General features: G+C 41.9%; 2 protein-coding genes across 2 annotated transcripts in view; one reads left to right on the forward strand and one right to left on the reverse strand.

Annotated features, from left to right (window-relative positions):
• Positions 1–14,685, reverse strand: part of LOC114046332 (PCI domain-containing protein 2) — a 37,272-nt gene extending 22,587 nt beyond the window's left edge. Inside the window, exons 1-2 of the mRNA XM_027866638.1 lie at positions 14,564–14,685; positions 1,775–1,864 (exon numbers count right to left, since the gene is read on the reverse strand). Coding sequence (XP_027722439.1) covers positions 1,775–1,864; positions 14,564–14,599 — 126 coding nt within the window. The 5' untranslated portion in view covers positions 14,600–14,685. The remainder of the gene's footprint in view (positions 1–1,774; positions 1,865–14,563) is intronic.
• Positions 14,686–16,432: 1,747 nt separating this feature from the next.
• Positions 16,433–17,155, forward strand: part of LOC114046194 (cullin-4A) — a 65,336-nt gene continuing 64,613 nt past the window's right edge. The window contains exon 1 of the mRNA XM_027866439.1: positions 16,433–16,684. Within this exon, the coding sequence (XP_027722240.1) occupies positions 16,519–16,684 (166 nt within the window). The 5' untranslated portion in view covers positions 16,433–16,518. The remainder of the gene's footprint in view (positions 16,685–17,155) is intronic.

Below are 17,155 nucleotides of genomic sequence, written 5' to 3' on the forward strand. Positions count from 1 at the left end.
TACACTCCACTGGAACAGCCTTCAAGAAATCAAGATCACTTTCACACCACAGTGAGGAATCAGAATAGGATTTTGTGAAAGAGAAAGGCACTACTGTAATATAAAATAAACAATACCACATTCCTAAGTAGGAAATAATTAAAATTTTGACTGCAAAGGATCCTGAAAATATAAAATACTAAATAAGTGATACATAATACTACAAACTAAAATGAAGTGTCCAAATGAAAAATTTCTTTTTGGGGGGGTGGGGCAGGTTAGGCAATGGGGTTAAGTGACTTGCCCAGGGTCACACAGCTAGTAAGTGTTATGTGTCTGAGGCTGGATTTGAACTCAGGTCCTCCTGAATCCAGGGCCGGTATTCTATCTACTATGCCACCTAGCTGCCCCCCAAATGATAAATTTCCAACAAAGTGGTATACCACTTAGAAGCCTGATATTGAAATTGTGATACCTTGGGGTACTCAATGCTTCTCAACTTCTTATTTCAATGTTTCAGGAAAGCTACGAAGAACAACCCCACTTTAAGGAAACCTGACAATCTTGACAGCATCCCCAACCAACAAAATGTGACATTAATTTGTTCCCCATGACCTGAAAACTCCAGCTTACAGACAGCTCAGGATGGCCTGAATTAGACAGTGGAATCTACTGGCAAAATGTCATTTTTCAAACAGGGCTCTAGATGATGGAACACCCATGCATAGAGAAAAAGGAGCTGAGCATTAGAGAGAGGCAAACTTCTGGGGGCTTTCAGATTCCCCCTATGCAAGCTATTCTGATGGTCAAGAATGGATGTGAAGTATATAAAAGACATTGGGAGATCCCAAATGTAAGAAAGTACTTCAGAATACTAAAACTCCTACAAAATAAACATTAACTACAAGATAAGGATTACAATTCTATCAGGCATATTTCCACTGGTAACTACTTATATGTATACTGTGTTTTATATTTGTTACATAATTATGTTACAAAACAACATTTACTTGAAATGTATGTGGTGAGTATTTTCATTTCGGAATAGGACAATTGAGGCAATGAGGTGAAGTATCTTACTAAAACTAGTCAAGGAGCAAGTTAGAAGCAAACCAGGACTCAACTGAGATCTTCTGACTCCTAGTCAGATGCTCTTCACGTTGTCTCATTTAAGGCCGAATTATCTTAATCCCTTCCAAGTGAAATTTTTAATTTAGTCATTTGGAGACTCCCCACCTCTCCTCCCCCCACCATCTCCCTTTACCCCCCTTTTCCTCTAATGCTACAAATTGAAAGAACTGGGGAAATATGATTAATTTTGAAAAGTTGAATTGAATTTTACTTAACTGTTTTATATAACTGAGGAAATAACTGAAGGATAAGGATTTTTGAAAAAGTAAATTAAAATTATATTCGCATATTTATTCTGTAAATTTAAAGAAACTTAGGGTTAAGAAGCCAGAGACAGCCCAGTACAATGGAAAGAACACTGAAATCAGAGTATGGAAACAGGGGTCTGAATATACCAGTCACGCTATTTATTTACTGTGTGATACTAAGTATGCTGCTTAACCTCTCTGATCTATAAAATCAAGAGGTAAAATTAAATGACCACTGTGATCCTTTCCAGCTCTAATTGTGATCCTATGAAACAAGGACTCTGAAATTACATAGTCAAAAAGCTTTTGTTATTTCCACATCTGAACAGCAATACTTTTGTTTTTTTCAAACTCTGAACTTCCCTTAAGGTAAAGGCTATATTATATATTTTTCCCTCTAAACATATTTCACCTACCTGAAGCCGGGGATTTGCAACATGAGGATGCTTAAAAGATACCAACTCTGCACAAGAGAATCCATCTTGGGTATCAATTGCTTCATACACCTACAAAAATTAAAGGAAAAAACAAAAATGAAAAAAGAATCACACAAATTACTGTTATACATCTGCAAGCTATTAACTTTTATATCAGACTTATATCCCTAATTAACCACTATTAAATTAATTTTCTTAACAAGAATTCCTTTAAAACTCATTCATTTATTTAATAAGTTTTACTAAGCAGCTACTATGTACAGAGGAGTATGCTAGGAACTGGAAGAGATAAGGCTTTCCCACACAGAACGAATAGACAACAGTGGGATATGGCGCATACAGAAATAATTATCATCATAGATAACATTACGTGTTAAGTACATTTGAGAATTGAGAAAATAAGTACATCTGAGAAAACAAACTACTATGGTAGGGTGGGTGAGAGGCTTCATGGGAGATGTTGGTTTTCAGCTGAGCTGTTTAGGATGAATAGAGATTAAAGGACAATGAGAAGGAGGGAGAGGAGTCCAAGCATAGGGAACAGCAAAAAACAAAGGCAAGAGATCAAAGGGCATATTCAGGGGCAGGAGTATAGTTTGAATGGAGTTTAGGATGAATGGAATGTAATTGTATAAAATAAGGCTGGAAAGATAGGATGGCTTCAAAGTGTAAAAGGTTTTGAATATTAGTCCAATCTGATTTAAATATCCCCATTCCTGTAATGGAATACTATTGTTAAAAAAAAAATGATGAAGACAAAGGTGTCGGAAAATCCTAGGAAAACGTTTGGACTAATGCAAAGAAAAGTGAGCAGAATCAGGAGAACAAGTTACATAATAACAACAACACAAAGACAACTCTGAAAGACTTAATTCTGATCAACACAATGACCAGAGGATTCATGATGAAATAAGCCACCTCAAGACATATGATGGACTCAAACTACAGTTTGATATATAAAATTTTTTGACATGACCAATGTGGGAATTTGTATTGTTTGACAATGTATGTATATTTTTATAAGGTTTTGTTTTTCTTTCTTTTTTTAATGAGGAGAGAAAAGATGTTTTTGTTAATTGGAAAAAATTAAATTAAAAAAAAAACATTCTCAATTAAGTCCTTACGGTATTCTGGAAGTATTTATTGACCTAGGAATTACTCCAATTACTAAGAGCATCTAATTATTTAGGGATAAGGCCACTATGACAGTCAAGTTACAAGCATTTTAAGTGCCTGCTATGTGCCAGGCACTGTACTAAGTGCTGGGGATAATCCCCCCCAAAAAAGGTAAAAAAGCCTCTGTATTCTCTGTAGAGCTCACAATGAAAATGACACCACACAAACAAGATGTAGAGAGAGTCAACTGCAGATAAATCTCAGAGATGAAGTATTACGGTTAGGGAGAACCAGGAAAAGCTTCTTTTTAAAAGTAAGGCTTTAGTTCAGACCTGAAAGAAGGAAACTAGCTAGGAGTGGGGGTGGGGGGTGGAGAAAGGGACTGTAACAAGCATTTATATAGCTCCTACTACATCCCAGAGAGTAGGCTAAGCAACTCTAAAAAATCTCTCATTTGATCCTCACACAACAACCCTGGGAAGTAGGTGCTATTTTATTACCCCCACTTCAAAGATGAGAAAACAGAGGTTCAGTGACTTGTGAAGTAAGTAGCTGTGGCTGGATTTGAACTCAGGCTTTCCTGACTCTTATCAAGCATGCTTACCAGTGCTCTAACCAGTGCACCACCAGCTGCCTCTGGAGGCAGAACCAGGAAAAGCTTCTTGTAGAAAGTGAGACTTTAGCTGAGACTTGAAAAAACCTATTAGTTATCAACTAACTTTTAAAAATGTAATACTTTATAACCTAAGACAAGAAGAGAAGAGGTAGAATAGGAAAAAAATCTTTGTATCAAATTTATCTGGTAAGAGTTTGGTATCCAAGATACATTAAAAAAAGTATGTATATATACATATATGTGTATGGATGTGTGTGTGTGTATGCCTAATAGCCATTCCCCAATAGATAAATAGTCAAAGGATAGGAACAGACAGTTCTCAAGACTTACCACGTATTCACAACTACTTGAAGCAATGCTCCAAATCACTAATAAGAGAAAAATGTCAATTGAAACCACCCTGAGGTTTCACCTCACACACTGCAAATTAGGGGGGGAAATGGCAATAGTCAATGTTCGAGGGGTTGTGGAATGACAAGAGTGTTGGTGTACCTGGTACAACCATTTTGGAGAGCAATTTGGAATTTTGCAAATAAAGTGCCTAAAATGTTCCTACCTTTTGAACCACAGACTGTTACTAGACTTATACCCCAAACAATCCCCATATATACCAAAATACTTACAGCAACACATTTTGTAACAGCAAAGAACTGGAAACAAAGTGGATGCCTATCAATTAGGTAATAGCTAAACAAATTGTGGTCTATCAATACAATGGAACATTACTACTGTGGTATAAGAAATTATGTGTCATGATGAATACAGAGAATCTTGGAAAGATTTATGTGAAATGATGCAGAATGAAGCGAGCAGAGCCAAGAACAGTAACTATAACAATGTAAATGGAAAGAATACATGCACCAAAAAATCAAAATTGAACGTTAGGAAAATTATGAAGATCAAGCAGTACTTGAGTGTTACACATCATACATTTTTAGACTTCTTCAAAGTATTGATCAGTTGTGCTGATTTTTTTTCCACTCTAGAAAATACTATTTGTTGTATCAGATGGCTGTTGGGGAGAGGGAAGGGGAAAGATATTTAGGATAGCTATGATAATGTAAGAAACAAGACATTAATAAAAACTTTTAAAAAAACACTTAAAAAATTTTATTTGCTATATTGTTGCAAACCATGCTCTATAGCTACAAATCAAGCCATATAACTATCATGGTCAAGAATAACGCTCTATAGCTAAAAATCATGGAACACCATCTCTGATGCATTAAACTGTGTTTGATCCAAAGAGCAATAAAGAAATATACTGAGGATAATAATACAGTACATTACCAAATTATGACTTGTGCATAAAAAGATATTATCCAGAAAAGGAAGTGGCACAGTCATGCAGGAGGACTAAAAGTTAACAAATAAACATCCCAAGTGCTGCAGTAATACGCACAACATATTCAAAGAGCTAAAGTTAGTTGGTGCATCAACATGTATTAAATGCCTGCTATGTGCCAGGAATTTTCCCAAGCACTAGAGAAATAAAAAGAGGCAAAAGACAGTTTCTGACCTATAGGAACTCAACTGAGATGATGACCATCAGGAAGCAGTACGGGAAGCTCTCTACCCTATAAAACAAAAAACCTTCCCAAAACAGATCTACAAAACATGACAGACCAAATTCTGATGGTGAAATCCAAGAAAAAGTCATAGTGAGTCATTCTTCCAGCCCATTTCACCTGTGGAAGAGAGGGGGAGAAGTTTGCTGACACTGGTGAGAGGGTCTGGCCAGGAGCACTCCATCACGGAGCACTTCCATACCCAGAGAAGAAACTGTGCACAAGGGCAAGAGGAGCTCCCAGATGGGTGTCATCTGACAGTGTCAGATGCACTTCCACGTCACAGATTCAAGGCAGACTGAGGAGATGACCTATACCCAGAGTGGCATTCTTTGGTAGAGAGAGGTTATAGGCCTTAGGCTGTGTACAGAGAGAGAAGAGTCAAGTTTAAAATAAGCAGCAGTTACATCGCTCAGATCCCAGAAGATCAGGGTTATCAGTTCTAGCTTCTAGCCCAGTCTGAAGCCTGTAAAGAAATAATCAGGGTGGGCAGCTAGGTGGCACAATGGATAGAGCACTAGCCCTGGATTCAGGAGGACCTGAGTTCAAATCCGACCTCAGACACATAACACTAGCTGTGTGACCTTGGGCAAGTCACTTAACCCCACTACCTAGCCAAATAAGTAAACAAATAAATGAATAAATGAATGGATAAATAGATCAAGCATTTAAAAAAAAAAGAAAAGAAAAGAAATAATCAGGGCAAGAACCCCAGACCAAATGAGAGCCTACAGTTCTGTCTCCCTGAACCAGCTTCCAGGTTGGCTGACAGTAGCCAAGTCCACCAATAGTCTACTATTGCTAAGACTCAAACCCAGTTCAGGAATCTGCAGACCTCAAATCAATCAAATCCTGTTCTAGATCAAATCACATTGGAAAAATCAAGCTGTCCCTGAGATTCTGGAATAACACAGCACTCCACATCCCACAAAAGGAGCAACAAGACCATCCTAAACCTTCCCCCTAGAAGTCCTCAGAGCCCAGCCCTAACATCAGATCTGAAGTAAGAAAATAAGCTGGAAGATTGAGCAGACAAAAAACGAATACCACCATAAAAAGCTATTATACTGATCAAGATGCCCAAGACACAGCAGAAGAAGAAAATGCTTCTAAAATATCTACCAGCAAAGCGTCAAAGAAAAATATAGTTTAGGCATAAATTCAATTAGAATTTTTGGAAGAAATGAGGTCAAAGTTGTTTGTTTTTTTTTAAGTTTAAAATGTTTTTATGAGTGCTACAGGAAAAAATTTGGAAAAGAAATGAGAGCTCAATAAGAAAGAACTAGAAAGGAAATTAACAGCTTAGCACAAGACATACAAAACCTTGCTCAAACAACAAACTCCCTGACAATCTGAATGGATCATATAGAAGCCAATGAATCCACGAGTCAGTAAAAAATATTAAAGCCAAGTCAAAAGACCAAAAAGAGTCAAAGAAAATGTAAAGCAAAAAGAAAACTGTCTTTAAAAGTAGATCAAGGAGAAAAAATGTAATAATTATTGGACTACCTGAATTCCAAGACCCCCTAAAAAGAGCCTACACATCATATTTCAAGAAATCTTTAAATTAAAAAAAAAAAAAACTGCTGGTTTTTTTGCTGGTGGAGTGAAAGCAGTGACTTGCTTGAGCTCTCCCCCAAACCTCTCCAAATACCTGTTAAAAAAAAAATGGCTCTAAACAAATTCTAAAGCAGCAGAACCCCACAAAAAGACAGAGTTAAACAAATTTCCAGCCCAAGACAACCTGGATGGTTGATCAGAAAGGTATATCACGCTGGGCGGGAAGAGAAGCACAGTTCAGCGTGGGTGCGCAGGCCACAGTATCAACCCTGGAGCAGGCCTCAGAGGACTGAACCGCTGACAACTGTGGCAGTTTCCAGACTTCTCAACCCAAGAACTCCAAACACAACCTAGAAGGTCAGTGAGAAAAGTCTGTTTCTACGGTGAGAGAGAAGTTATATCCGCTCGGCCCTGGGGTGGCGGCTGTCCCCTGAGCTTCCAGCCCACAGACTGAGGGGGAATCCAGTGGCTGATAAGAGGGGGATCGCAGGGATCTCTTTGCCAGTGCTGAGGCAGGAATCTCTTGCTTTGCCCATGCTTGGATCTGGGTCACAGTTCTGAGGGGGAGTCCTTGGGCGAGGAGGAAGGCTGGCTTGGTGGAGTTTGTTGTGGCGGTGGAGAGGAAACACCTCGCACCTTATCATACCACCTTGGAAGAACTTTACAGGTCCCTAAAAGTAGCTCTGAAAACAGCTGTACAAACCCCCGAAGCCTGGGAGAGTACATTCTCCACATTGGAAGCAGACTCTTACCTTAACAAAGAGTTTAAAACCAAATAATTGAACGGGATCATGAGTAAGAAGCGCTAAAAGAGTCAGACTATATTATCTTACTTTGGTGACAAAGAAGATCAAAACATACAACCAGAAGAAGACAACACAGTCAAAGCTCCTACATCCAAAGCCTCCAAGAAAAATATGAATCAGTCCCAGGCCTTGGAAGAGCTCAAAAGGGATTTGAGAAGTAAGACGAGTACAGGAAAAACTGGGAAGATAAATGAGAGTGATGCAAGAAAATCAGGAAAAACTAATCAACAGCTTGCTAAAGGAGACCCAAAAAAATACTGAAGAAAATAACACCTTAAAAAATAGCCTAACTCAAATGGCAAAAGAGGTTCAAAAAGTCAATGAGGAGAAGAATGCCCTAAAGAGCAAAATTGGCCAAATGGAAAAGGAAGTCCAAAAGATTACTGAAGAAAATACTTCCTTGAAAATTAGAATAGAGCAATTGGAAGCTAGTGACTTTACGAGAAATCAAGACACTGTAAAACAAATCCAAAACAATGAAAAATTAGAAAACAATGTGAATTATCTCATTGGAAAAACAACTGACCTGGAAAACAGATCCAGGAGAGAGAATTTAAAAATTATTGGACTATCTGAAAGCCATGATCAAAAAAAGAGCCTAGACATCATCTTTCAAGAAATTATCTAAGAGAACTGCCCTGATATTTTAGAACCAGAGGGCAAAATAGAAATTGAAAGAATCCACCGATCTCCTCCTGAAAGAGATCCCCAAAGGAAAACTCCCAGGAATATTGGAGCCAAATTTCAGACTTCCCAGGTCAAGAAGAAAATATTATAAGCAACCAGAAAAAAACAATTCAAGTATTGTGGAAACACAATCAGGATAACACAAGATTTAGCAGCTTCTACATTAAGGGACCACAGGGCATGGAATATAATATTCTGGAAGGCAAAGGAGATAGGATTACAACCAAGAATCACCTACCCAGCAAAACTGAGCATAATCCTTCAGGGGAAAAAATGGTCATTCGGTGAAATAGAGGACTTTCAAGCATTCTTGGTGAAAAGACCAGAGCTGAATAGAAAATTTGAATTTCATACATAAGACTCAAGTGGAACATGAAGAGGTAAACAGGAAAGAGAAAATCATAAGAGACTTATTAAGGCTGAACTGTTTACATTCCTGCATGGAAAGATGGTATGTGTAACTCATGAGACCTTTGTCAGTATTATGGTAGTTGGAGGGAAAAAATTATATGTATGTATAGATAGACAGATAGAGGGCACAGGGTGAGTTGAAGATGAAGGGGTCATATCTGGAGAATAAAATTAAGGGATGAGAGAGGATTATACTGGGAGAAGGGGAAAAGGAGAGGTAGATTGGGGTAAACTATCTCACACAAAAAAACAGAAAAGAAAAGGCTCTACAGTGGAGGGGAAACAGGGAAGGTGACAGGGAATGAGTGAATCTTATTCTCATAGGATTTGACTTAAGGAGGGTATAACATACACAGTCAATTGGGTAAGGAAATTTGTCTTACCCCACAGGAGAATGGGGGGGAAGGGGACAAGAGAGTAGGGGGATGATAGAGAGGAGGGCCGATTGGGAAAGGGGGTAATCAGAAGAAAATACTTCTGAGGAGGGACAGGGTCAAAAGAAAGAATAGAATAAATGGGTGGGTGGGATAGGATTAAGGGAAATAGAGTTAGTTTTTCACAGCATGTCTACTATGGAAGTGTTTTGCATAACTGCACATGTATAACCCATATTGAGTTGCTTGCCTTTTCAATGAGGGTGGGTGCGGAGGGAGGAAGGGAGAAAATTTGGAACCCAAAGTTTTAAAAACACATGTTTAAAAAAATTGTTTTCACATGCAACTGGGAAATAAGAAATACAGGAAATGAGGTACAAAAATCTATCCTGCCCTACAGGAAAATAGAAGGGGAAGAAGTTAAGAGAAGAGGGGGTAGAGATAGAAGGGAAGGCATACTAGCAGAAGGGGTATGCAGAATGCATGCCATCTTGGGGTGGAGGGAGGGGCGAGATGTGGTGAAAATTTGGAACTCAAAATCTTGTGGAAGTAAATGTTGAAAACTAAAATAAATAAATTTATTAATTAAAAAATTTAAAAAAAGAAAGAATCTACCAGTCAACTACTACAAAAAGAAGAAAAGTAAACAAAAGAAAACTCCTCAGAAACATCACAGCCAAAATTCAGAGCTTCCGGGTTAAAGAAAAACATGCTGCAAGCAGCCAGAAAGAAAGTATTCAAGTACTGTGGACCCATAAGTAGGATCACATATAATTTAGTAGCAACAACCATAAAGGAGCAGAGAGCTTAGAACACAATATTACAGAAGGCAAAGGATACAGGCTTACAACCAAGAGTAACTTACAAAGCAAAACTGAGTATACTCCTACAGGGGAATAAATGGTTTGTAGATAGATATAGAGCTACAGCTAAAGATATATGTGTGGGGGGTGGGAGTGGGGGGGTACATACCCACACACATGCATCCTTTAATCAAACAGAGACCTTCTAAACATTCCTTATAAAAAAATCAGAGCTGTGTAGAAACTCTGAAGTGCAAACACAGAAGTCAAGAGAAACATTAAAAAGTATAACATGGAAATAACCATAAGAAACTAAACAAGAATAAACTGCTTATATTCAGATACGGGGAGGGGATGTATGTGTCCTCACAATCACCAGGGATCATGGAAGGAGTCTAATTAGAAAAAAAAGCATGGAAGTAGTTCTGTTATGCCTTAATAATATAAAGAGAAGGGGCAGGTAGGTGGTACAGTAGACAGAGCTCTGGCCTTGGAGTCAGGAGGACCCAAGTTCAAATCCAACCTCAGACACTTGACATTTACTAGTTGAGTGACCCTGGGCAAGTCACTTAACTCCAACTGTCTCACCAAAAAATAATAATAATAATATAAAGAGAAGAATGGAAAGAGAGAAGAAGAAGAATAGACTGGGGAAAAGTCAAGTAAAAAAATCATCTCACATAATCAGGGCGTGCAAGTGGGTATTTTTTACAATTTGACACTAAAATCTCAATCTCAATACAAAACACATAGAGCTGGGTACAGAAACACATTTCATTCAACAGAGAAATAAGACAGAGAAGAAATGAGAAGGGAGAATTAGAAGGAAGGTGGATTAAGGGAGGGATCAGTCCTAAGCAAAACAAATTTTAAGGACGTATAAAAATACTTATAGCTCTTTTTGAGGCAACAAAGAACGGAAATGTGAGGAGGTATCCATCAATTGGGGAATGACTGAACAAGTTATAGTATATAAATTTCATGGAATGCTATTATACTGTAAGAAATAATAAAGGCGATGGTTTCAAAGAAACCTTGGAAAACTTACATGAACTAATGAAAAGTGAACGGAACAAGGAAAATAATTTACATAACACTATAGTGAAGAAAAACTATGAAAAATTGAGTAACTCCAATCTACACATAACTAATCACAATTCCAGAGGACTAATAATGAAACACACTACTCACCTCCTGATAGAGAGATGAAGGAGTCAGTGGTGCAGAATGAGAAATTTTTTTTGATATGACAAATGTGGAAATATGTTTTGCTTGATATTATGCACACACATATACACATATATGTATGCCTATGTACACACATGTACATATGTTTGTAACAAGTGTTCTATTTTTCTTTAGTTCTCAATTGGGAAGGGGATTGGGGTAGAAAGGAGAGAAGGCAGATTTTTGTGATTAAAAAAATAAAATACAACATTTTTAAAAGAGCTGAAGGAAGGTCTACGACATACAAGATGAGAGGCTACGGATGAGTTATGAGCTGTACAGGTGTTTCTCTATACCTGTAAGATCATAAATTCACAAGCATGCTTCCCACCTCTTTGAAGAAATGTGCTGAAGTATAAATGAGTATGAAGAGTATAAATTAGACATCTGAATTCAGATACTGATAATGTGTTCATTTACTTTGTGAGACTACTTACTATTAAGGGAAGGTTAAGGGGAGGGGAGGTCATAGGGAGAGGGCAGACAGTGATACCAAAAAAAAAAAAAAAAGTATCCATGAAATGTTAATACGGAGAAGATTGCAGAAGACAAGAGTCCACGTGGTTTATGGGATAGGGCCGTTGGACTTGGAGTCAGGAAGATCTGGGTTCAAATATTGCCCCAGCAATTACTAGCTATATGACCCTCTTATCCTCTACATGCTTCAGTTTCTTCATCTGTAAAAAATGAGGTTGTACTTTATGCCACTAAGCTCCCTTACAATCCTAAATCTATGATCCTATTATCCTAGCACAAAAGGAGACACAAACAAGCAGGGTAGTGTTATTATTATCAAATTTAAATGTGTGTATATGCATACTTATAATACATATATTTGAGCTGCATGTAATAGAAGTTTAGTTCCTTATACAATCCTCTCTTTTTTGTTGTTTTTATGTTGAAATGTTCACGTTTGTTATGTTCATAATGAAAAAAGAAGAGTTTAAAAATATCTTTTCTGGGGGCAGCTAGGTGGCGCAGTGGATAAAGCTCCAGCCTTGGAATCAGGAGGACCCAAGTTCAAATTCGGTCAAATTCGGACTCAGATACATGACATTTACTAGCTGTGTGACCCTGGGCAAGTTACTTAACCCTGATTGCCTCATCAAAAAAAAACAAACAAACAAACAAAAAACTTTTTCTGCACTGCCAAAAGAAAATGAATTAGTAACTGGTAAATTAAAAATTATGCATGTATTAAGATTCATAAGTTTTCTAACTTGCTAAAAATAGCATACTAGGTACCATAAAGAAATTAAGCTAAATGAGATCCATGGAAATATAATTCCAATCTAAATATGGATTAACAGATGATGTATAACTGCAAAAAAGAATACAAAAAATTTTTTTTAAAATAAAAGTTTATGCTTCCTTCACAGAATGACAAGGGGAGAACTGGAATCAAATGCCAAAATGGAACAGAAAAATAGATGGTTATCATTACAAAAAAAAGGAAATTATTACTACCAAAATGATCTAAACACATATCAAGGGTGTGTAGTATACTTGCAAATCCTTGGTGAAAACAAAAAGAAAAAGGCTGACTTGTGCGAATAATTTTCTAAAGTAGAGCAGTCACACAATTGCATAAAATATGTAAAAAATATAAAACCCCACTGTTTTTACTGAACCCACAAAAAAAGCATTTGACCCAAGAAGCAAATGTTAACATCATACAAGATTCCGTGATAGATAAAATTAGATGATTTTAATAATCCTCTGATTTTCTATATCACCTGAGGATAGGGAGGACAGGGAGACATATCTTCACAAAGTGTTCATCACTGTTATGGACAATGCCCTAGGAAGAGTCTAGAACAGAGTTTCTACAGATGGTTGGGTGCTCTTGTTTGGAGAGATGTTGTGCTGGTTGCATTAAGCCCCAGTTACTACTGTGCCTCTTCAAGGAGATCTACTGACGTTCAAGAGACTAGCAAGGCAATCCACAGAGGGAAAACCAAAGGATGAATCCCTATTATCCAGACTATGACATGCAGGTAAAGGGGAAATCTATTCAGTCTATCAGTGCATATCTGCTACCTCTAACTCTCAGCTAACTAGAACAAATAATCAGAATTGGTCCAGAATTGAATGGGAAGAAGAGACAAGTTGAACTGTACTTGAGAAACTACACTGGATTCCCAATGATTCCCAAGCTGCCCCTGACACAAAAACCCATCTCATTAACATTAATCAAGCATTTAAGTGCCTACTTTGTACAAGGCTTGAAATGCTAAGTGCTGGAGATACAAAGACACAAAACAGTCTCTGCCTTCAAGGAGCATGTACTCTTATGGAAGAGAACCACATGTATAGATATAAGCATAAACAAAATAAATATAAGGTCAGGGTGGGGTGTTATATCAGTAAAGGCCTAGTGTAGGAACTTGAACTGAATTCTGAAGGAAACAGAATTCTAAGACGTGGAGATGAAGAAGCAGTACACTCCAGGCATAGAACAGAACTGGTAAAAAGAGCTGTGTGTAAGGGAAAGCAAGTAGGTCAGTCTGGTGGCACCAGAGGGCATGAAGAAAAGTAATATATAGTATTAGGCCTAGAAAGGCACCCTCTATGACACTAGTTCTCAGCCTTTTCTTGTGTCCCTTCAGTAGTCTAGTGGAAACTACCAACTCCTTCTTGGAAAGTATTTAAATGAATAAAATGCCTAGGACTGCAAAGAAAACCAATTATATTAAAATATAGTCAACAAAATATTTTTTAAAAACAAATGCATGGACTTTGGATTATTAAAATAACTCCTGCTCTATGATATAAAAATAGTGCTTCTATAAAGAAAAGACAAAAGTAACCAGTATTGTAGAGACTGTGTGGGAAGACAGACTACCAACATCCTGTTGGTAGAGCCACGAATTAGTTCAAAATGTTCAGAAAAAAATTTGGAATATGCCAAAAAAAAAAAATCACCAAATCATTCATTCCCTTTGATCTAGACACTACTGTTCATGTACCCCAAGGAGATTAAAAATGGAAAGATTCTGTTACATACCAAAACATTCCTGACAATCCTTTATGGCATTAAGGGAAAACGATATGTCGTGCCCATTACTTGGGGAACAGCTGAACAAAATTGGAGCATATGAATGCAGAGGAATATTAACGTGCCCTTAAAAAAAAAACTAATTCAGAGAAAGATAAGAAGACTTGTATGCACTCACACAGAACAAAGAAAACAGAACCAGAACAGTACGGAGAATGCCTACTAAGATGTAAAGGACTCTGATGAATTGCATCAAGACGCGGTCCCAGAGGCCAGACGGTAACTTAAAATGCCCAAAGCAACAAAGGAAACACCAACAATTGCCGGAAAATCGGTTCCCGCTTCACCCTCAGTTGAGTCTCATCTTCAAAGACCATCTGCTGCTGAGATGAAGAAGCTCGTGCGGGGTCGCCCAGAGAAGCGGAGACACCCGACGGGGTCCGAGCGGCCGCCCTCCCGTACCCTCAAAAGAGAGGCTTGTGCGGCCGCTGGGACGAGAGGTTAGGGGGCACTAGCCCCCCGAGGAAGGGCCAGGGGAAGGGGAGCCTCGGCGGCGACCCCGCCCCCTGGCCCAGTCAGGATTCCCGGATCTGGGAAATTACCTGTTGTAAATATTGGTTGATGGTGATGTGCGCCATGAAGGGGACAGCTCGAGGGACACGGGAAAGGTTTCTCGGCCCGAATGAGGAAGGGGAGTGGGCGAGGAACTGAGATCAGCGGGAGCAACGGCTACGGCCCAAACCGCCGGTTTGTAGCACGAACTTACTTCCAAGAGGCCGGGGTCAAAGTTTACGAGTGAGACGGACGTCACTTCCTTCGACGGGGCTCCTCTAAGAGGCCCGCCCCTTCTTGCCTCTCCGGGAGATCTACCGGACGCGTGTGCGCGCGCTTGTTTCTCTACCGGCTTCTGAAACCCAGGCGTCTGAGCCTGGGGTCCGGGACGGGGGGTGTGGTGGGGAGCGGGAGTGATGGGCGAAGAATGTACTCCGTGGCCGTTTCTGGGACTGAGGCTAAGGACGCCACCACGGGGTGGAGGGAGCAGAAGGGAGGGGTCTCCGCACGTTTTTCTGGGGATTAGGGCCGGAACCACAGATCACGGCTGCCGGGGCGAGTAGGAAGAAGGACCGAAAGTTTCCTTTCCAGAACCCCTCTGAAAATGCCCAGCGACTGGGATTTTAGGGTTGGGTCAACCTTAACGCTGAGGTACCATCGCTTCTACAGTTGACTTATAGCGAATTAAAAAAATTTTTTAAAGACATTGTGTATTGCTTTTGTGACAAAGCCTGCCGTCTTAGAAAGGTTACCTCCCTCCTCTTCCCCCGCCTCTCCATTCACCTTCTCTTCCCTCTGGTCGCCCCACCTCTACGTCACCGGAATGGCGGCTGCCTGAGGGGCGGTCCGGCCTTTGGGCGTGCCCAGCACAACGGCTACCAGGGCGGGTCGTTAAAAGGGAGACTTCTTAGCCATCCTTGGCCTTGCCGCCCTCACCAGCGGGAAAGTCTGGAAGACTCGTGTTCCCGCGTGTAAAGCACACCGTCCCCGCCCTAAAGGCTGAGATGGGAACACACAATGGTCGCTGCGAAAAATAGGGCATCCAGACGGGTCGCACCTGAGGGAGGGAAGGGAGGCAGGAAAGGAAGGGGGAGGGGAGGCGGGCCAGGTGAACAATAGGAAGCGTGTGCGGTGTGTTTGTGTGTGTAGGAGGGGGAGACTGACGGTTGGGGTGGGTACGTGGGGGGCCGGCTCGTGGGGCGTCGCGCGGAAGTCGCCCGGGCTGGAAGGGGGGTGGGGGTGAGGAACGTGTGTGTTGGGGAAGGGGAGGAAGCTGAGCAGTCTGGCCTCTTGGGGGTCCGTTGGAAGCCACGGGCTTCCCACCCACCGACTGCTTCCCCCACCTCGACGCTCTGAGGCCTCTTCGCGCGGCCTCTTGGCCCCATTTCTCCTGCTCTTCTGAGAAGAAGGAGGTGCCACCTTGTGAGAAGGACCAGGCCCAGTCAAAAGTAGAGGCAGCTGGTGGGGGCAGGGAGGCGCCTCGGAGGTTTGAACCTCCGGGAGAAGTAGGAGGAGGAAGAGGAGGGGGGGTGGCGGTGGGAGGAGACGAGGAGCCCCGGGTCGGGCTGTGTAGACACGGAGCCAGCAGTGCACCAGTCAGGTCCTCACCTCGTAGCCGGGCGGTAGTAGCACCGATCACTTGAATCATCCAGGGAGAGGTGGGGGGTAAAGGGACCAGTAGAGAACCGCCCCCTCCCCCACCTCCTTTTTCTCCCCCTCCCCCCCCAGTGGTCTCCCGGAGGAGATTGGTTGGAACTCCCTGAGCTGTTCCCCCGCCGGGGCCTAGTTCTCACCTCCGGAGGAGGGACCGGGGCACCGGGCGGGGGGAGGAGAAGTAGGCGGAGAGACCGGGGCATTGGGGGAAGGAGGAGGAGGAGGAGGAGGAGGAGGAGGAAGAAGCGAGACCCGGGCCGCAGCCGGAGAAGGAAGAGGAGGAGGAGGAGGGAACGGGGCCCCGGTGGGGGGGCGGAGCGGCCGCCGGGGGTTTGTTTTCTCGGCAGTAGACATGGCAGACGAGACCCCCAAGAAGGGGAACTTTTCGGCTCTCGTTGGACACACCAATGGCCTCACGAAACCCGCTTCCCTGGCGGCGGCCGCCGTCGCCACGAAACCCGGGGGGGGCGGGAGCAGTGGCGGCTCCTCAAAGAAATTAGTGATTAAAAATTTCAGAGGTAGGTAAGTGTGTGTAAACGAGGTGAGGGCGCGGAGGGAGGCGGGCGGGGAGGCCGGCTCGGGCCGGGCCGGGCCGCGTCGCCTCTGGGAGGCTCCCCTTTCTCCCCACCCCCAGGGCCCCGGGGGAGGGCACGTGGGGGAGGGGGATTTGTTTCTTCAAGACTGACCCGGCCCATCTCCCCTCCCCCCGCGGCGCGCGCCGCCGAGGAGGCGGGGATCCGCGAGGGTGTCAGAGTGTTTTTTCTCGGTGATAAGAAAGAGAAGGGGAGAAGTCGGTTTCCTGCGTCCCCTCCCCCCCCCTCCCCGGGCGGCGGCGGCGGCGGCGGCCCGCTAGCTCGTCTCGGCGCTGCCGGAGGATTCCCCGAGCTGCATGACTTCAGCGGCAGCCAATGGGGAAGGGGCTCCGAGGAGGGCCGCCGCCTGCACGCGCTGCGGTGACCTTTGGTGACCTCGCTCAGTCGGCCAGGGCC

This window comes from Vombatus ursinus, unplaced genomic scaffold (genome assembly GCF_900497805.2).
Source record: "Vombatus ursinus unplaced genomic scaffold, bare-nosed wombat genome assembly UNPS02014781.1, whole genome shotgun sequence".
In the NCBI taxonomy this organism is placed as follows: domain Eukaryota; kingdom Metazoa; phylum Chordata; class Mammalia; order Diprotodontia; family Vombatidae; genus Vombatus; species Vombatus ursinus.